Raw genomic sequence first — 22,500 nt, 5'->3', positions numbered from 1 at the left:
GTGGGCTTTTCAAATACAATAGACTGAGCAACACACTAGACGACACGTTCTTGGCATCAGAGATCTTTTCCCACCCCTCTTGCGGCCAATCAGTGGCAGCCTCTGTGCGTGTGTGCATGTGTGTGTTTGTGTGGCTGTGTGGGGCTGTTTGTTTGTGTGCGTGTGTGCATGCGCGAGGTTGTAAGTGTACACAAGTGTCAGGAGAGTTCTGTGAACGTGCGCACGTGTAGGGGGTGGGAGGGGGTTTCCGGGGGGGGGGGGGGTAGAGGCTGAGGTATGTGTGTGTATGCATGCCTACACTATGGGAGCAACGGAATGTTGGAACGTGCGGGTGTGCATATATGTATATATCTTTGTATATATGTGTGGGGGGTTGGGGTTGGGGGATATGGGCGTATGTGTGTGTGCTTGTACAAGTGTGCCTCTGTATGTGTGTGTGTGTGTGTGTGTGTGTGTGTGTGTGTGTGCCGTGGAAGCTGCGATACGTAGCCTAGAAATGAGTGTGTGGAGGAGGGGGGTAGATGGGGTGCAGGGTAATGTGTGTGTGTGTGTGTGTGTGTGTGTGTGTGTGTGTGTATTGGGGCTCATGTACGTTTATGTGTATTTGATTGTGCTTTCATATCTGTGAAACTGCATGTTTGGTGCATATCTGTTATACATATGTGTGTGTATGTGTGAATGTGTGTCTGCATGTTTTACATTTATTTGCTTATTTATCATCATTGTTGTCGTCTTTCTTTTCTTTTCTTTCTTTTTTTTTCTTTTTTTGTTCGCTTATAGTTGACTTCATCAAGTTTTTGCGCCTTATAAATATTAGTAGTAGTAGTAGTAGTTCTTTTTGTATGTGTTTATCTATTATTTATTTATTTATTTATTTACTAATTTCTTTTTATTTTATTTTATTTTTTAGATATTTTTTTATTTGTTTGTGGTTGTTGGTTTTTTCTTTCTTTCTTGTTTTTCCCCTTTTTTTCCCCCAAGGCCTGACTAAGCGCGTTGGGTTACGCTGCTGGTCAGGCATCTGCTTGGCAGATGTGGTGTAGCGTATATGGATTTGTCCGAACGCAGTGACGCCTCCTTGAGCTACTGATACTGATACTGATACTGTGTGAACAAAGTCAGAACTGAAGGCAAGGCAAGATGCCCGTGGCGATGTGATCTGTTTTGATACCGTGTGTGTGTGTGTACACTCTGCCACTTCTCTGTCTGTGCTGGTCTCTGTCTGCCTCATTGCTCCTTCGTCTCTCTGCCTGTCTGTCTGTCACAGCCTTTCTCTCTCGTACACTTGTAATAGACTCTCTCTCTCTCTCTCTCTCTCTCTCTCTCTCTCCCCACACACTCACTCATCTATTCACTCTTTCACACACGCGAGCGTTCACACACACACACACACACACACACACACACACACACACACACACAACCTTACTGACGCAGTCACTGACCATAATCATTGAAAAGACAACATGAAATCACAAACGAAAAGCTCACAAACACCAAACACCACACCAACGCATTCAGTTACACTTCTTGCACCTATCCCCATCCCCACCCCACCCCTCCCCCACATACTGTGAAGGATGATTTGTTTGTTGTTATTTTTATATCAAAACTATTTTCATGGTGGTGCTGGTGGTGTTTCTCTCCCTCCCCTTCCCTCCCCTGCACCCATTACGTGTTTCACTGTCAGGATTTCTGTTTGTTGACAACAAGGCGAGGAGTGTTGGTACGGGGTGAGCGGCGTGGGTGAGGAAGGAAAGGGGGCAAAGTCTGGGGTAAAGAGGTGGGGGGGGGGGGAGAGGTGACAAAATGGGTGAGTAGGGGTAAAGGGGGTGCGGGGAGACAGAGCAATGGACAGGGTGGAGTGAAAGGGGTGTGACTAATACCGGGGTGTGTGTTAGGTAACTAGGTGTTACTCGGTCAGGAGAAATGGTCTACCTTTCATCCCCACCCCCACCCCCCACCTGACAAATTTGTCATATGTATTTTTGTGTGTGTGTGTGTGTGTGTGTGTGTGCTTTAGAGTGTATAGATCACGACAAATCATGTTAACATAAAAAAAAAATCTTGGGACTCACTGTCCCTTCTGGCTTAATTTTGAAGGGTACCCATCTCAGGTGCCGCGGCTGCTTTTCGTCGGTCCAAAACGTTCCATAAGTTTGGTGATCACCTGTGTCATTGTTATTTGAGCTACAAGAATTTCCTTTACGTTTTTGTTGACAGTAACGCATTCTGCACGATACGCCATTATCAGAACGACAATAAATGCAATAAAGTGTCCGCAGTCAAACTACACGGTCTGTCACACGTTGCGAACTGTGAATTTGCCAGAGTGTTTGCAATAAACCGTCTCTCTCGAAAACTGTGCAACTTAATAGAAACAAAGTACACACACCGGCCAGCACACCGCTTTCTTCACTGGAATGTAGGCCGGGCCAGTGTTGACAGACATACACTGTGACAGACACAGTGAGGGGGGGGCCATGAAATCCAAGCCACAAAGATACAGATCCATTTAGCTCTCGTCGGCGAACGAGTCTTTGAACGAATGGGGCTGAAGGAATTGTCCGGCTGTGCCGGAGCCGGACTGGTAATGGGTTATCATCGTCAGTGAAGGACCTAACGCGCAGCCTGGACAAGTAAAGAAAACCCGTCGTAGCTTCAAAGCGGTCACATCAAGGAAGCTTTAAATGGTTCCTGTGATGAAGGAATTAAGACCCAGAATATAGCCGATTGATGTTAGACCCCCAAAGAAGGAGCTGTCAATCGAGCAAACGCACAAAACAAGAAGGAAAAGAAGAATTGTGATACTGATACAAATAATACAAACAAACAATAGCAATGATGATGATGATTATAGCAATAATAATACTAATAATGATGCTAATAATCATCATGATACTGATAATAATAACAACACTAATAGCACTACTACTACTACTACTACTACTAATAATAATAATAATAATAATAATAATAATAATAATAATAATAATAATAATAATAATAATATAATAAATCAGTGTAATTTGTCATGTTCACCAGAAGCAAACGCACAATGTGAATAAGATCATGTCTTTCTGCACACAGTTTCCTCCACATCACTGAGCTCTTGAATAACTATCCAGTGAGTGAGTGACTAATGATTAAACAAAATATCTGAACATATGCGAATATTTATAAATGAAGCACATTGTGTGCTAGACGGGGGTGATAATTTAGGATTGTTGTATCTGTGAAGGCTCATCCACCAGATGTGTTTCCTGAAGAAATTATGGTGTTGTTGTTGTTTTTTTCAGTCCCCCCCCCCCAACCCCGCCCCTTTTTTCTGTCATGAAAACAAGCACAGAATGTGTGTGTGTGGGGGGGGGGGGGGGGTGCGTGTGTGTGTGTGTGCGCGCGCGCTAATCAACCAGTGTTAACATCCTGAAAACTCAATGGGTGTGACTTTACAGTCTCCAGTCTTCTTGATATCTGTTTTATTTTAATTCAGTTTAAAGGCAAGTCTGCAGAACATAGAATCCATCGTTCTTTATGCGTTTGCATTACGTTCTGTAGTTTTGTGTTGAGTTTAGTAGTGTTGTGTTGTACTGCGTTGCGATGAGTTGCGTTGCGTTTTGTTGCATCGCGTTGCGTTGCATCGCGTTGTTGCTTTGTATTGTGTTGTATTGCACTGTACAGTATTATTATTGCACTGTGCAGTATCATTGTACTGCATTGTTTTCTTATCACACTTGATTTTCTGAGTGATGTTCAAATTGCTTTCCCCAGAACTGCGCGCAATCGCAGTTCAACGCCACCTTTTCTTTTTCGTTTCCCCGTTTGTATGCTTCTTTCCTCATATAGGTGTACTTCACTTTCTAGAACTTTGCCAGGGACAGATCTCTAGTTGCTGTGGGTTCTTTCATTTGCACTAACAATACTATAACGTCATCAACAGTATTGTGGACAGTAGACCAGCCGACAATTTGAAACCAGAAAGTACAAGAACTAGGGCAGAAATTCAGACATTTTTCATTCGGGTCAGAATATTATAAAGAAAGCTTTTTTTTCAGTAACAGTTTCTCTTTGGAACTCTTTACAGTTGCTGAAGCTCCTTGTTTGGCATCCTTAAAGCGGGAGCTCCACTCGCTATCAGTTTGAACTATCATCCTCTCCCCACAAGTGGAGTCTGCGAAGGTAGGGGCTGTGCTGGGTGGGGCTTTTCCCCAGGGACCCTTACTGTAGCCGGATTGGCCTGACTGGAGACGTGAACAACTGGAATTCTGTTTCTTTCTCTTTTCCTGTGTTACCCAATTTGATTTATTTTCAGTTCCAAATAAGCGCGCCTGCAACACTGTACAAATCAAAATTGATGGCACGGTGTTATTGATTCAGATTCAGTCTAAATTCCAACGGCACAAGTGACCTTGGTTTCTTGCCATGTTCAAATGACTTGCACTGAGATCACCACTCAAAATGTATAGAAGGAGCAAGGGGGCGGGGAGGGAGGATAAGGGTGGTAATGGGAGTGGAGGATGTAACAGTCCAGACCCTTGCAGTTTTCTCATCGAGTTCTCTGTCCATTTTGCATCCTCACCACAGTATCCCTACGTATTCATCCTCCGTCTTGACACAGAGAGACTGTAGCTTACCCGAGAAGAGACCATGACAAAAGGCTGCTTTGTAAAAACAGGCAAGCGTCGTATGGGGTGTGTACAGCCGTGTGTTTATGTCTTCACAGACAGAAAAACTGCAGCCAGCTGTTCCCTGCCTTCCAGCTGTTCCGTTAATATACAGACACTGCAAGAAACCCATCATTTTCCTCCCCTGATCTCCATTATCTTGATTATTACACATCCCTCTGGAATTAAAGCAGCCATACAGTTGGTTTTCGACACCCGCCTGCCGAGGGTTCCAACTGTCAGCTATATCCACCACTTATGGTCCGAGCGGGGAGATGGGTCTTATGCATGACATTAATGCGCCCAAAACTCTCGCCGTGCTGGGGACAGGAAGGGCTCAGAGTGGTTTGTCAGCAAACAGTTGTATGCTCATAAAAGCGGTATCACCGTGGGAGGTGAAAGCCTGCTGTTTGCGGGACGTGTGTACACAGGCTGACGACGTGTGGTGCGGGACGTACAGTGCTGTCAACGCTGCTTTCCTGCCAAAGACACCTCGTCACTGTTTGCTGTGGGGAGGTGAAGGTGGGCAGGAGAGTGGAGCGATGCTTTGTTACGGCCAGGGTGCACATGCACACACTGACTGACTGACTGTACAGCACGCCTGATCCCACCAGCTGTGCGGCAGTACAGGGGAGAGGGGGTCTGTCTGCTGTCCGGAACAGGCTTCTGCCCAACTCGCACGGCCACTGGTCACGCGCCATTTGAGGGCAGCGCCTTTGTAACAGCGACTGTTGCAAAGTGGGTGACGTGTTGGTTTAAATAATCTCTAATTATTCAACAATACACATGACGTGTTCGCACTGTCAGTTTCACGGTCATTACCAAGTCATGCAGAACGTCCAGTGCCAATGTTGGTCTGTTGATATGCAATCGACTGGCAGAGAAATCCCCGTCACTGCCAACCCTGCTGTCAGTGTGTAGCCGGGACTGGTCGTCACTGAGAACTCCCCAAGTGGCCAGCAAAACGGCTCACAGTGCTCAGCCCCTGGTCCTGATTGCCGTCTGAGTGCTTTACTCACACAGTCACTGTCAACAGTGTTTACGTCGAATTAACCTCAACATTGTAAGTGGACGCCGGTGTTTCAAAACATTGTTTTCAGATGTATTGTCTGTTTAATGATAACAGGAAAAATTACAAGATTGCTGCATATTCAGAATGTTCCAGACGGTAGAAAGACACCATTTGTGAGACAGAGAGAAAGAATAAAGAGATTATGTGCATTAGCAAGTGCCAGACAGCACAGAGAAACAAGAACAACTGAAGTGTTGGTTGACTTCGACGTGCGTGAGGTAACTGCCCGTACCACCTATACCCCCTGAGGAATGGAGATACAGTCGTGCCAGAGTGTGTGGGAGGTGTCGACGTTGCCTCATGTGGCGCTGATGCACGTGTATGAGACACCCGCTTTACTATAGCCCCATGTATACCTGTACAGTAGCATCAGTGCCTTAAGTCACACTGAACCCCAGCACTGGTGTGTTCTGAGAACAATATGAAAGACAGCTGTTTGTTTCTCTGCACCAAACTATTTTGGCCTGAAATCTAGCGGGTCAGCAGAAGAGGCCCACGCTCATCCAATGCTGGTGGCAGTGTACAAGTGACAGCAAGGAATAAACACGTCTGCAACCCTTTGTGTGGGTGTGGAGCTGTTCATAACCCCTACCACCCCCCACCCCCTCACCAACCCATGGAGTGGCACCTGTGATGTGGGTGTGGAGCTGTTCCTAACCCCCCTCACCCCCCAGACCCAGGGAGCGGTCACAGCATGGAGTGGTTCACAGGATCCTCCACGGAAGGTCTGCCCCACATCCACGACAGCTTCCCTCTCAAACCCAAAGCTGTACACCGCAGACCCAAACCCCCTCGTCCCCCTCCATCCCCGGAGCACAACCAGCCAGCCACCAGGACAGCCAGCACTCAGGACATCGGCACGGAGCTGCTGGAGTCCGAGTTCTTCAGACTGCCGCCCGTGGATTCTGGTCAGCTGACGTCACGGAGCTTGGATGGAGGGGAAAGGGGGAAAGATCCCACTTCCTTCACCAGTTACATGCACAGGTAATGCTGTTTATAAACAGGGCAGAGGCTGCTATTTATATACAGGAAATGATATCTATGCACAGTGCATGGATTGCTATGTATGGAACATGCTGTTTATGCACAGGACCTGTACTGCTGTTTATGTACAGGAAATTGTGTTTGTGCATAGTGCATGGACTGCTATTTATGTACATGAAATGCTGTTTATGCACAGTACATGGACTGCTATCAATGTACAGAAAATACTGTTTATGCACAATACAGGGGTTGCTGTCTGTGTACTGGGAATGCTGGTTATGCTCAGTATTGCTACATGGCCTGACAGGAAGCAAGATGGGTGGTGAATATCCATCCCTGTAGTTGATCTTGACTGGTGGTCTGGGTGCAATAAATCAAATAGATAGACACATGTTAACTAATAAACAAATCTAATAGCCAAATAGGGTTTAACATGCATGTGCCAATAAAACACAGGCAGAAATGATTTTTGTTGTTGTTGTTTTGTTGTTGTTGTTTTTTTACATCTTCATTTAAATAAGAACAAGAAAAATAGTAATCAATCGGTAGCATTACAGTTGTTGTTGTTTTTTGTTGTTGTTTTTCGGGGGATGGGGGGGGGGGTTGTTTGTTTGTTTGTTTTCCAACTTTCCATACCTCCTATAATTCGACTTTCTTTCACAAAAGATCGATTACTCCATGCCTTGGATATGTCGATTTCATTTCAGAAAGTTCGTCTTATCTTGCATAAGTTTAACCTTGCGCGAGTCCATTTTTTTCCCAGCGGATCGACGTATCCAGAGTCAGCTGTGTTTGTTTGGGGTTTTTTTGTTTGTTTGTTGTTGTTTTGTTGTTGTTTTTTTGGGGGGGGTTGCTTATTCATCCATCCCCTTTTTCGTTTATTTACTCATTTATTTATATATTTATCTATTCATTCATTCATTCATTTATTTATGTACCTATTTAGAGTTCACAAAAAGCCAAAGAAGCACTGGTCATCAATTGGGGGGTTGAGGCCAAAGACAGTGAGTGTGGGTACGTGCATGTGTGTGTGCATGCGTGTGTGTGCGTGCGTGAGAGAGAGAGAGAGACATGCTGTGCTGTCCAGCTCGTGCCGTGGTGACCAGCTGTCCCCGTGCTGTGTGCCAGGTACAAGGCCTGCGCCAGACTGAAGGGCATCACCACCTCCCGGGTGTACTGCTCCACCCGGATGAGGTCCACCCCCTCACAGGACAACCTTGACCTCTCTCCCTCCCGCTTACCCCGCAGGGACACCCTCCCCACCTCAACCGTTCCCACCTCCAACCCCCACACGGATCGCGAGACAGACCCTGCTAAGACAGACACTGCCAAGACAGACCCTGCCAAGACTGACCCTACCAAGACTGACCCTACCAACACAGACCCCAACAAGACAGACCCTAACAATACAGACTCTACAAAGACAGACCCTAACAACAGAGACCCCAACAAGACAAACCCCAACAAGACAGATACTACCAAGACAGACCCTACCAAGGCAGACCCCAACAAGACAGACCCTAACAAGACAGACCCCAACAAGATAAACCCCAACAAGATAGACCCTGCCAAGACAGACACCAACAAGACAGACCCCAACAAGACAGACCCTAACAAGACAGACCCTACCAAGACAGACCCCAACAAGACAGACGCCAACAAGACAGACCCTAACAATACAGACTCTACAAAGACAGACCCTAACAACAGAGACCCCAACAAGACAAACCCCAACAAGACAGATACTACCAAGACAGACCCTACCAAGGCAGACCCCAACAAGACAGACCCTAACAAGACAGACCCCAACAAGATAAACCCCAACAAGATAGACCCTGTCAAGACAGACACCAACAAGACAGACCCCAACAAGACAGACCCTAACAAGACAGACCCCAACAAGACAAACCCTAACAAGACAGACCCTACCAAGACAGACCCCAACAAGACAGACCCCAACAAGACAGACCCTACCAAGACAGACCCCAACAAGATAAACCCCAATAAGATAGACCCTGTCAAGACAGACCCCAACAAGACAGACCCTACCAAGACAGACCCCAACAAGACAGACGTCAACAAGACAGACGCCGGCAAAGCAGACCCTGTGTCAGGTGGCACGGAAGCTGATGGTGTCCATGCAGAACTGCCCCACCTCACGCCGCCACGGGCCACGGACGTGAAGGGGCCGCCTGACTGCAGTGTGCTGGAGAAGCAAATTGAAGAGAAGCTGGAGAAAGACAAGGCTCAGGACGACGGCATGACCCACGCCAAGCAGCAGCACAGCGTCCGGGCCACACGGGGCAGACGGAGGAGGAAGGGGGGAGGGGGCAGAGGGGTCAGCCGCGTGCAGGATGGAGGTCGACCTCTGGGAGACATCGTCAGTTCTCATCGTCTTCAGGAGCTGCTGAGGGAGGAGGACGCCCGCACCCTGCCCCACATTTACTACCGCACCTCCCTGGACGGGCAGGACTCTCCGCTCCGCCAAGACATCGGCATGGAGTCCCCTCCCTGACCATCCGCAGCCCCTGTCCTGCTGCCTCCGTCAATGCTGTAGGAGTGAGGACTGCTCGCCCAGCAATTCACTCTTGTTTCCCAGTTACTGTGGATTTTATTTTCCCCAACACATCCTCGCCGCCATTAACTCCTTTATTAGCATGATGTTTTTCGAGTGTGTCAAGGTATGTTGCACTGGGAACCTGGTGTGTTCGTCTACACGTCAGAACGAACGTCCAGACATCGTTCCAATGCGCAGGAAGATCTGGAAACAGTTTTCGTCTACCCAATAACTGGACCGCAGACACCTTGATTGTTTCGGTGGATGCTTCTTCTTCTTCTTCTTCTTCTTCTGCGTTCGAGGGCTGCAACTCCCACGTTCACTCGTATGCACACGAGTGGGCTTTTACATGTATGACCGTTTTCACCCCGCCATGTAGGCAGCCATACTCCGTTTTCGGGGGTGATGGATGCTTCAATAGTGGACAGCGAAGTTCCGGAGACACATCTTGCCTATATTGTGTGATCATTATGTAGCTGTTACAGTGTTGGCGCGATGTGTGAGTATCAGCAACACCTCAGACCTGAAACCCCAGAGATGACTGATAACAAAGAGGTGGACAGATGCCCCGCTAAAATGCCAAGAGCTTGTCATCGTTCCTTTTTGTCTTTTGTATGGAAGCCGCCTTTCGGAAAATCAGAATATTTGTTGTGACAAGAGTGTGCCTCGTTGACTGCTCTCTTAGGAGGTTTTGATACTATTCATGTTGAGGATTTCCAAGCATTTCGTGTGCTGACGATTTTGAACCTTTTAAATATGTGTTGAGGATTTTGAATCATTTCATGTGCTTAGGATTTTTACCCTTTTCACGTGTTGAGGATTTTGAACCTTTTAAATATGTGTTGAGGATTTTGAATCGTTTCATGTGTTTACACTTTTCATGTGTTGAAGATTTTTAACCTTTTCATGCGTTGAGGATTTGAACCTTTTCATGCGTTGAGGATTTGAATGTGTTGGAGATTCTTAACTTGTTTCATGTGTTGAGGGTTTGAACCTTTTCATGTGTTGGGGATTTTTAACCTTTTCATGTGCGGGGGTTTTGAACCTTTTCATGTGTTTGGGATTTTTAACCTTTTCATGTGCTGGGAATTTGAACGTTTTCATGCAAGATAAGGCTCGGCGCACCTGGTGGCGCCATTCAGATGATTTCCATGCTAAAAGGAAAGTTGAGATCTCCTGCTGTTTGTGTCCTCGAAGGTAGATTGGAAAAATAATAGCATTCTTTTGACTGTGCAACGACGCTGTTGAAGAACCGCAGGGAACAACCATTGTGAACGGAATAAGAGTAAATGAAATACTTAAACCGATATACAGAGCGCGCTGTGTGGGAGTGTGCGCGCGTGTGTGTGTGTGTGTGCGTGTGTGTGCGTGTGTGCGCGTGCATGTGTCTGTGTGTGCGTGCAAAGAACTAACCTTTCCAATTTTACTGATTTCACGTTAAGTGACATTAGATGAGAAAAAAAGGAAGAGTGAGAGGTGTCAAAAGATTAAAAGAAAACAAACACGTGAATAATTGTGTGTGTGTGTGTGTGTGTGTGTGTGTGTGTGTGTGTGTGTGTGTGTGTGTGTGTGTGTATAATTGATAAGTAATTTTCTTTAGCAACTGACAACATTCTTGTCCATTTCAACAGACATGATTTTACCGAAAAGAACTGCAATTAGAAGAAACAAAACAGATGAATAGATAAGCAGATGGAGACAGAGTGAAAGAGAGAGAGAGAGAGAGAGAGAGAGAGACAGGGAGAGACTGACGAGATAAAAGTTTTATCATTTAGTTACTGTCATTTCATCTCCTTGTTTACTAACAGTGTATTTGAATGAACCGAAAGAAAATGTTGTTTTAACTGTGTTTGAAGCAAACATCTTATTTCGTGTAATATATCTTGAGTACGTAATACCCATGTACATTGGGGGCTGGGTAGAGTCATGTGGGTCTGTGTGTGTGTGTGTGTGTGTGTGTGTGTGTGTGTGTGTGTGTGTGTGTGTGTGTTGATTAACTTTTATATTTGAATATTACTGTCATGAAATATGATATCGCTATTTCCAAGTGCACCGGGATATAAAGGAATACTGAGGGTTGGGAGGGTTGGGGGGGGGGGGTATTTACATAAGCAATACAAACATTAATCGGAAATAATATACAAAAACAAATTCAGTAAAATATGTATATACATATGTATGCATCTCCATAAACAAGTGCTTATACATGCGCAGGCTCACACTCACACACACGTACGCCCACAAACATCAAACGCGCGCAGAGAGAGAGAGAGAGAGAGTATACATACAACGTGAATTCTGTCTTGAATGTACGCCATGCATTACACATTACATACGGGGGCTCTTAACAGTTACATGGTTGCTGTATTATTCACTTCGAGTTGGTTCAAGAGACTGGGCATTGACTGCTTCTTGGTGAATAAGCTGTCGGTGAAACAATTGGTTTGGTCCTTATTCTTCATTACGGACGATCCGAAGAAGCATTTAATAAGATTCTGTAAACTAGGCGTGCTTCATCTCTAATGAATGACTTTGCCGTTCTGAGCAGCCGTTCACTGTGTGTCATCCAGCCAACGGAGAGGAGACTCGATAATCTTGGTGGCAGTTGTGTTGTTGTTGGTGGTGTTTTTGTTTTTTGTTTTCACTTCACAATTCTGCCCACAGCCGTAATTTCGGCCTCAGAAATGTTTCCTAAAAGTGCTAGCGAAGGTTATCACGCTGTCGATCAATAACAGCTGTGTTGAAATTAACTATGATTCTGTTGTGAGGCGCCGAAGAAAGTATAGGTGCTGTTGTTGTGAGATATATGATTTTTTTTTTAATCCGCATTTCAACTATCATTTAAGATCATTAGAAATGATCAGAAATATAAATTCACTGATAATCTCTTCTTGCTGGTCTTTAGTGACATTTGGTATAGGGTCAGACTTTGTCAACCTGAAATCTAAAATCAGTTCTTTTGTTTTTTATATACTGTGTTCTAAGTTGTATTGATCAAACCAGCTAATAAGTTCCAGTACTTCTTCCCTGTATCTTGACTCGTCACTATTCGTAACCAGCCCTTCTAGTGTCTTTCACAACTTAACCATAGTATTTCATTAATTGTGAGGTACACATGCAGTCATGTGTAAACAAACGAATACAACAGTAGGGATAAGGTACATCCTTCTGGGGCCATTACGTTGAGAATACAGATGGATGAGGGGAGATCACCAACTTACACAACTTGTTGTTTGCATCGTAGAAAATCAATGATCCGTCAGTGCACAAACTGATTTGGGCACCGAGATATTTTCAACATGAAATACAGTTTTCATGGTATTACTGTGTTTAATGCAGAGCTGTAAACACTAAAAAGGATCTTGACATTGCTGTCAGGTTTATTCAAGGTGTTTGAGGAAGTGGTAGAGACCAATGCTAATGGCCTCTGTTAGTTCTGTAGGCGAACTGAAGAGGAACACAATATTAGGGGAACACAGGTTCATTTTTACTGCAGAATTAAGCGCTCAGATGTTTTCATGACGACAGTCACAATGGCAAACAGGCTGAGCTTTCTCTGCAACAGGAATGGTAATGTTAAATCAGCGTAGCACCATGCATGACTGAAAGGACACGGTGATTATGTCAGTGAAGACACTAGATTGGTAGACAGCGCACTCATCCACAAGATCGCTTTTCTTCCAGCATGGACGTGTCAGCCACTGTGACCTGCTTGGTGCTGTGGATCCTTGGTATAGTCCCGTGCATACAGTGCTGCCACCAACAGAGGATGTGTCAGCCCTGAGGCCCGCAGGGTGCCGTCCTTGTCCGTCCTCCAGGCCGGGGGAGGCGGGAGAGCGATCTGACCGTTCACTGACACAAGAACCTCAGGATACACATAGCTGGTCGTGCTGAAAGTACCTGTAAAACATGAATGTGTTTTACTGCGCGTTCCAGAGGAAAGCGTGCACGCGCATGCATGTGCGCACACACACACACACACACACACACACACACACACACACACAGATGTAGCTGTTAAACGTCTGCTAAAGTTGGAGGAAAGATATTTTACCAACATATAGCCAATATGTATCGCAATATGTATTGAGCAAAAGAGGAAAGAAGAAGGGTAATCCAGATGCAGCATGTGAGTGCACAAGCACTACAGCAAGCCCCAACAGTGCACTGACCTGACAGGGCGAGGCCGAAGAAAACTGTGCCGGACACGGAAGTGGGCTGACCACAGGTGGCGGGGGAACGGTCCACACACGGCACCAGCAGGCACGCCTCGTAATGCCAGTCCCTGGCTGACCGGTGCACGCCTTGATAAGCCCCCAGAGCAAAATTCCCGTACCAGGGCGGTTTCCGTTCATAACTCAAACTGCAGCAGAAGTCGCCCTTGCAGACTGACACAGAACCTGACTGCAAGCTTTCGTCCATCAACACCATCTGGAACTGGTCGTGGGCGATGTTCACTGTGAAGGAGGGCAATGTTTGGTTGGTTGTTTGTTGTGGGTGTGGTAAACAGATGCCAGCTTCAGAATGATCAATGTCATTGGCACCCTGCTTTCTCGGACATGACCTCTGCGACGATGCTGGAGGGACGTGGGCGATGACCAGGCGGCCCTGGCTGCCCGGGGTGTGGTTGTAGTAGACCGCCAGAGGGCCTGTGGCGGTGTACACCCCAGACCCCACGGCATTGATTTCGGGCAGGTGGAGGTTGGAGGTGAGCAGGGTGACCCCAAGACGTCTGGCCCAGGCGGAGTGAAAGCCCACAGCGGTCAGCAGAGGAAACCTGTCCATCCAGCCCGTGGGGAAGGCCACGTGGTCAATGCCCTGGGGGAGTGGGTTGTGGTGGTGGTGGTTGGGGGAGTGGCAACAATAAACAAACTACTATAAGGATTCACTAGATAACACAGGCCATATATGAACAGAAAAAAACATACATAAATAATAGTAAATCAGCAACGACACTGAGCAGGGTAAAATAAGGCCTCATTGGTTAATGTACAATGTGTGCCGACGTCCCAATAAGAGAAAGAGGCCGTTGGACCAAAACATATGTCATCAGGGTGAATCTGTGGTACTCCCGACTGTCTCCATTTGATGAAAACGACGTATTTCGCCCCCAGTACAGTGGAGCTTAACAACCTCTTGGCTGACGCCCTTACGGTCAAGTTGTTGAGGATTTGGGTTGTAGATTTCGTTCCCATGTCTAATAAAAACGTACCAGAATGGAAAACGAAATGATAGTAAATGTCCCGCCCTCTCAACACACGGAGAAATAAAATCCATCAGAGCCAGGCCCAACAAAGCTCACAGGAGCTACAACAGATCAAAAGAGCATGTCTGCTTTTCACAATCACCCAAAAAATAAAATGTGGACACCACAGCACAAGCCAGCAGACTATTGACAAACACATACATGGAATGTTCGTTTTCTCCAAATGTACACTTAAAGCTCAAACGTACATCATAGAATAAATCTGATACCGTGGTATTTTAAACGAGACAGGGGGGAGGGCGCAAGAAAAAAGATTTGAACTCTCCAGCCAGTATTGTGCTGTGTTGTCATTGTTGCTGCTGCTTCTGTTGACGATGATCATGATGGTCATCATGATGCTGTTGATGCTGTTTCTGTGAGCTTACCTGCTCCTCCACCAGCCGCACGGCAGGGTCCCAGAAAAGGATGTCGAAGCAGGTGAGTAGGCCAAAGCGGCCAAAGGGCGTGTCGAAGGTGACCACTTCTACAGGAGGCACGTCGAACTGCGGCTCCCGGAACAGGGCACGCTTGTGGTACCTGGGCACACACACACACACAGAGCAGCTGTGTCCCTGACAGCTGTCACAGTCACACATACGATTGTGGTACCTGGGCACACACACAGCATCTGGTTCCCTGACAGCTGTCACAGCCACACATACGATTGTGGTACCTGGGCACACAGGAGATGACTGGGGCCGCCTTCCTATGCCGATCCTTAGACATGGTGGGTGTGAATTCCCTGTCCCGATGGCCGTAAAAGGCTGTGGGACTGTTATGTCTTTTACACAAGGTTTATGTAGACCATGCATTCCGACAGTAACACCAACTTAGTTTGGAGCTTGAACGTTAGATTTATTCCACTTTATGAATGCCATCTTGACTCTCTCCCCTCCAGGGCCATCACTCCGGCCGCTCAAACATTCTTACTGTCCTGGGTTGTTTCCCGTTAATAGGTGTTATACATGACAGGGACCTTCAACCTTTCTCAGCCTAATGCACTTCACCAGTGACAGCACACATGACAGTGCTAGTCGAAAGTGAAAGCAGCACAAAGCAAAGGTTTACTGGCATAATTATGTTCAACATGACAGAAGAACTTGATCGGCTTCAAACAAGATCTGGGAACGGGAAGATTTTTTTCAAAAAACAGTTGAACAAAATTGTGACAGTGTGCTTACCAGGTAATTTCTTTAAAATTGATTAACCACTCAGAAAACCGAAACGAACAGGATTCGATGTCACTGAAGAAAATCTACAGAACATTACAAACAAGTCCATGCATGCAGTTACACGGTCATACGACAAACATGGGCTTACATGATCCACTTTCAAGTATGTCACGTGTTGGGGAAAAACAAGCTTGAGATTTAAGGTGATGGGTGAGAGAGGAGATGAGGGGTAAACATGGATGTGACAATATTTTTGGAGAAGAAAATCGGTAGGAAAAAGAAAAGAGTGTCGAAATTATAATATGAATCATTAATGCTTTGTATACACGTGCGCGATTCATGATGTTCATCTACAAAATCGGTTAGATGATTGAAAGAGAGAGACAGAGACAGAGGAGAAATGGAGAAGAGGGTGAACGGAGACATAGAGAGATGGGTGGCAGACAGATAGACAAAGACAGAAAGTGAGTGAGACAGACAGACACAACCCCTACGCAACCTTAACCCACCTTGTTATTAACCACGCTGTGAACTGTATGTTGTGCTCTGTTACTGATATGCCTTGGACTAGGAGCTGCTTGTCATGTTTGTCGCGCGCGTCCGCAAACAGTTACTGCTTGAGTATGTGTGTTGCTTTTTCTTCTTGTTACGAATTTGCAATAAATGTTTTTTTAAAGACATACAGACAGCCAGAACTCACCCCCTCGAACAACGCACGCGCAACCTTCACCGAACCAATATCCCAAAGCCTCAACTATGTCACCTCATTTAAGGGTGTTTTTTGTTGTTGTTGTTGTTGTTGTAGCTGTTTTGTTGTTTCGTTGTTTTCTTTTGTTCTGTCAAAAGTTTGTTGAACTCCGCTCTAACAGACCGACCGACCTGGCGATGAGTTGCCCGGACGGATCAAAGACGACGTCAGTGTTGTAGTGGTAATGGAGGTCTGGGGGACAGGTGCCCGTGACGTTGTCCTCACAGGACTGTATGGACCCCATGTTGGCCACCACGTACAGCTCGTTCTCCCTGTTACCGGCGACACCAGGACACACATACACGCGCACGGGCGAACGCGGGGTTATATATATATATATATATATATATATATATATATATATACGCGCACGCACACATACACACACGCACACACACAAAAAAACCAGGGACACACATACACGTATACATATGCACACACACACACACACACACACACACACACGCGCGCGCGCGCGCGCGTACACACACACACACGCACGCACGCACACACACAGATATATATATATAGTTAGTTAGTTAGTTAGATAGAGTGATATATGTATATATATATATATATATATATATATAGATAGATAGATAGATAGATAGATAGATAGAGAAAAATTCATATAGAGAGAGATACATAGGGCCTAAGTATGAATGTATGTATATACGCGCGCGCACACACAGACACATGCACACAAATACATACATATACGCGCGATCACAAGCACAAATAAGGGCAAGCACAAATACGCACATACCCATACACATTATACACACACGCGCGCCCGCGCGTGAGCGCGCGCGCGCACACACACACACACACACACACACACAAACACACACACAAACACACACACGATAAAGATAGATGGCTAGTTTATCTATAGATAGATAGATATGTAGACAGAGAGGGAAGGAGAGAGAGAGAGAGAGACAAGAGAATGGAATAAACTCGTCATGCTCCAGTTCTTTAGGTTTGGCCCCTCAGTTTGTCCAACACACACATACACGCGCACACATACACACACACCTGGCTATGCAGCTGAGGGCGGTGAAGACCTCGGAGGGGCCCTCTCTGACCGGGTGGCTGCAGGGGACTGTGGGGTGGCTGCTGTCCTGGGGTTCGGGAACAGGTTCCAGGTAGGGGCGGATGGCATCGCGGCTCAACCGGTACCCGTACAACCCGTTCTCCGGGTACACCACGATGTGGGCTCCCTGTCACGTGAACAATGCTGAATCGTTAGTTCCTGGCATATGCAGTGAGCAACGCTGAATCTTTTGACCCTGGATCTTTTGTCCGAGGTATGTCAGAAGTGAACAATGCTGAATCTTTTATCCCTGGCATGTTAACAAAGCCGAATCTTTTGTCCCTGGTATGTGAACAAAACCGAATCTTTTGTCCCTGGTATGTGAACAAAGCCGATTTTTTTTTCCCCTGGCATGTGAACAATGCTGAATCTTTTGTCCCTGGGTTTATGCATGTCACGAAATTTAGTCTCAGTGAGACTGTTGTTGACTGTAGGCATCTATTTTAACGCAGTTGTTCATTGGCTCCAATTCCTGTTTGCTGGTTGGGTGATGTTTCCTAATTCTGAATGGCCGGCATGTGAGTTTGGCGATTTGAAGAGCACGTATGAGCAGGTAAGAGGTAGTCAATTGGGAAACAGATATCTGCAGCTCAAAAATTAATGGTCCTGCAGATTTATTCCTCAATGGAGGAAGGTGGCAGAATGGTTAAGACGCTCAGCTGCCAATACAGAGAGTCCGTGAGGGTGTGGGTTCGAATCCCGCTCTCGCCCTTTCTCCCACGTTTGACTGGAAAATCAAACTGAGCGTCTAGTCTTTCGGATGAGACGATAAACGGAGGTCCCGTGTGCAGCACGCACTTGGCGCACTGAAAAAGAACCCATGGCAACGAGAGTGTTGTCCTCTGGCGAAATTACGTAAAATGAAATCCACTTTCATAGGTACACAAATATGTAAGCATGCACTCAAGGCCTGACTAAGCGCGTTGGGTTATGCTGCTGGTCAGGCATCTGCTCAACAGATGTGGTGTAGCGTGTATGGATTTGTCCGAACGCAGTGACGCCTCCTTGAGAAAGTGAAACTGAAACTGAAACTATTCAATTGAAACCTTGGGCTGACCTGTAAATATGTTCTTTTTTTTTTCTTTGAATGCACAATAGAATTGGGATAGGGAAAAAACCTCTTTGAATAATTTTCAATGATAAATTTACTTGTGCAACTAAAATGAAGTTAAATAATGGAGAGCGAATGTTTTGCGAATGTGACGGTGAGTTTCATTTGTGGTGATATGCTTACTGTAATTGATAGGTGTGAAAAAGAAATTATCCATATTATGAATGTTTTCAAGAAAGAAAAGTTGTTACCAGTGTAAAAAGCAGACAGCAATGGTGATGGAATTTGAAATGAAAGCGCGGAAATATTACATATGTATTATTAGGAGATTTGATTCACACACATGGGTTTCAGGGGAAAGAAATACCGTCTGAGCTGACGCGGACGGGTGCACAAGCGTTCACGGCGTGGAGAGGCTGCTCTGTATGGCGTGGTTTTTTCGCCTCTGGTGACGGCGCTGGAAGCTGTGTGAGACAAAGGACTGCATTCTGTGCTTCGATGTGTGTGACTGGCTCGACGCCCGGTTCGGCGAGTGTGTGGCACAGTAGTGCTGAGAGACTTGACAATTGAATTAATTTGCATAAATTCATACATTGCTTGACTGAACTGCAGTGTGTGCAGAGACTGTTCAAACAATTGTTAGGATGTTATCGTCATTGTCCACGGTGTGTTGTAATTCGCAGGTAACTGTGTGTGCAGTATTGTTTGTTGTTAGAAACTTGTATATGTAAAATTTGTTTTGAAATACATGGTTTAAATCAAAATGTTGGCGTAAGACCGCAGAGCGAGAGAAATAGAGAGTAAGAAAGTGAGAAAGACATAAGGCACACGAACACAAATTCTGATAGTAATAATTATTGTCTTCCCTACTCTGCGGTTTACGACAATGCAGTGCACAATGCTGAACCTTTTGTCCTTGAATGTATGCAGTGTACAATGCTGAACCTTCTGTCCTTGAATGTATGCAGTGTACAATGCTGAACCTTTTGTCCTTGAATGTATGCAGTGTACAATGCTGAACCTTTTGTCCCTGAATGTATGCAGTGTACAATGCTGAACCTTTTGTCCTTGAATGTATGCATGTATGCAGTGTACAATGCTGAACCTTTTGTCCTTGAATGTATGCAGTGTACAATGCTGAACCTTTTGTCCTTGAATGTATGCAGTGTACAATGCTGAACCTTTTGTCCCTGAATGTATGCAGTGTACAATGCTGAACCTTTTGTCCTTGAATGTATGCAGTGTACAATACTGAACCTTTTGTCCCTGAATGTATGCAGTGAACAATGCCGAATCTTTTGTCCCTGACATGTGAACAGTGCCGAATCTTTTGTCCCTGACATGTGAACAGTGCCGAATCTATTGTTTGTGTGTTTTGTTTGCTTGTGTGTGTGTGTGTGTGTGTGTGTGTGTGTGTGTGTGTGTGTGTGTGTGTGTGTGTGTGTGTGTGTGTGTGTGTGTGTGTGTGTGTGTGTGTGTTTGTAAGTGCGTGTACGCGTACGTGCTTGCATGCATGCGCGTGCACGCATGTCAGTGTGTGTGTGTGTGTGTGTGTGTGTGTGTGTGTGTGTGTTGTAAGAGAAACTAAAGAAAGAGAAGAAGAAAAAAAAGAGAAACTGAGTGACGGATGATTACAACGACACTCTTCTCTGGTGGGGACAGCAGCCCGAATTTCTCACAAAGAAATCTGTTTTGAGAGTGACTACGAAATTGAGTTAGCAAACTGAGGAAACTGAAGTTTCACACTTACCTTGGATTTTGCCAGTTTCGCCTGCTGGCGGTATATGTCGATATTTTTCATCATGTTTTTTATGGCAACGTCCCGCAGCACTTTTACAGGAGGGGGAATTATAGGTCTGTGTGCGTATACCGCTGCTGTGAAACCAGGCAGTTCTGGCCTCTGGGAATAGGCCACTGTGGTGAAAATGCTGACAAGAGCCCACAGCATTGCGTGTCTTGTAAGAAACTGTTCAAACACACACACACGCACACACACACACACACACACACACACACACACACACACACACACACACACACACACACACACACACACACACACACACTGCATAATTGCTCCAGACGATGAACGCATTGTACCGAAACGGTAGAGCTACATTTTAAATGAATCGTGCTCGTTTCTCGTTCTTTGAGGCTATTTTTAGTCTGTCAATATTATATGACTGTATATCATGGGTTCTAAATAGGTCAACTGTGTATGTTTATGTGACAATACATGTAGGCCTGTTTGCAAAGGCACTGCCACGCGTTTCATGCTGTGCTGCAATGATCAAGAATAACACACCCAGTCCCTCTCGCGGCAGTCATCTGGACGGCGTCTACCCTTTGAATGCCAGTAGAAGTAGTTGTGTAGTAGCAATAACAACACCTATTATTATTACCACCACCACCATCATCACCATTAATTTGCAAAACAATGATACCACTGCTTGCCCTTTCGCGAACGGTGCACTTGTTGCGTTCAGGTGTGGCGGCAAGGTGCAATCAACCCATAAGAAGGAACAAAATAAAATGTTGCTTTAAAAGAACAACTGCCACATTTTCCCTTCATACTACAAAAACAGTAGCAGCTGGGAGGGAAGAAAGCACTGGCTTGTGTCAAAATATATATATTGCAACTGCATTTCCAGTGCTGCTGTTTGTAGGTGGCAGAGAGAGAGAGAGACGCCTCAGACAATTTTTTATTGACGTTTGCCTACGTACTGCCCTTATGTCAATGGGGAGCAGTTCTCAATTGCGCCTCAAGTACAGACAAGACGACAAAATTCGTTTATTTGAGGATAATAGATAAGCACTGGTGTACTTTTCTACATCCAGTCCCCGCCCTGAACAGGGTCTACACTACACAATACTAAATGGAAATAAAGCATAGTATTAGTAGACATACATAACAGGGGAGAATTTTTAAACAATTGACCTTTTAAAATATTTTTAAAAGATTAAACACATGCACATACAGGCACAGGCATGGTGTTGGTACAATGCATTGGGGGAAAATGAACAAAATGAAAGAAACAAACACACCATAGACCAGAATGGGGGACGGAGGGTGAGGGAAGTTCTCAGTCAACCGTACACATGTGACGAACAGTATCAATATAATGAGCGATTTACATAACACATTATGGCACAGGGTCAGAAACGTAGTGTGTTTTGAAGGTGGTTGGGCAATGGTGTTGTTTAATTGTTTCTGGGAGTGAGTTCCATAGTAAACCAGACTGGATTTGAACAAGTCAGTTCTTGGGATTGAGATATTGACTTTGGGGGTGGGCGTGGGGGGGGGGGGGTTCTTGCTGAATCTACAGAAAATCTGTTTTTAATGTTGGTGGAGAGAGAGAGAGAGAGACGCTTCACGCAATTTCTATTGACAATGGCCTACCTACAGCCCTCATGTCAGTGGGGTACAGTTCTCAATTGCGCCTCAAGTAGACAGAGGCAGACAGGAAGAGAGAAAAAGAGAGAGAGAAAAACGTACAAAATAGATGGAGAAACAGAGGCAGACAGACGGACAGATGAACAAACAGACAGGCAGACGCACAGACACTATGCTGGGAAATAATGCTCGCTCATAAGATATTGAGCCAAATGACACACAACCGACAGAATCTAGTGAACAGTTCTGTGCGGCTCACCACTGACTCATCACACAGTACAGGGGGGGCGGGGGGGGGGGGGGAAGAAGCCCACCGCAGTGTGCATCCCATACCATTATTTTTTTTTTTTTTAATAATAATAATAAAAAGTCAGTTATGGCGGCCGACAGATTGAATACTAAAGAAACACGGTATTTTTGTTTGATTTTTGTTGTTGTTGTTGTTCTTTGTTTGTTTATAAATAATTTTATTATTGTAGAGAAAGTTACCGGAAGAACCCACCGAAAACACCTCATC

The 22,500-nt window shown here is 45.5% G+C and overlaps 1 protein-coding gene across 1 annotated transcript in view; it reads right to left on the bottom strand.

The window, feature by feature from the left end:
- Positions 1-11,697: 11,697 nt before the first annotated feature.
- LOC143293160 (vascular non-inflammatory molecule 3-like) overlaps positions 11,698-22,500 on the bottom strand; it is an 11,108-nt gene continuing 305 nt past the window's right edge. Inside the window, exons 2-7 of the mRNA XM_076604085.1 lie at positions 20,340-20,555; positions 17,481-17,665; positions 16,574-16,714; positions 14,909-15,059; positions 13,450-14,095; positions 11,698-13,177 (exon numbers count right to left, since the gene is read on the bottom strand). Coding sequence (XP_076460200.1) covers positions 12,972-13,177; positions 13,450-14,095; positions 14,909-15,059; positions 16,574-16,714; positions 17,481-17,665; positions 20,340-20,537 — 1,527 coding nt within the window. The 5' untranslated portion in view covers positions 20,538-20,555 and the 3' untranslated portion in view covers positions 11,698-12,971. The remainder of the gene's footprint in view (positions 13,178-13,449; positions 14,096-14,908; positions 15,060-16,573; positions 16,715-17,480; positions 17,666-20,339; positions 20,556-22,500) is intronic.

The sequence above is a fragment of the Babylonia areolata genome, chromosome 1 (genome assembly GCF_041734735.1).
Source record: "Babylonia areolata isolate BAREFJ2019XMU chromosome 1, ASM4173473v1, whole genome shotgun sequence".
NCBI classification, from domain to species: domain Eukaryota; kingdom Metazoa; phylum Mollusca; class Gastropoda; order Neogastropoda; family Buccinidae; genus Babylonia; species Babylonia areolata.
This window is presented reverse-complemented; position numbering and strand designations above follow the sequence as displayed.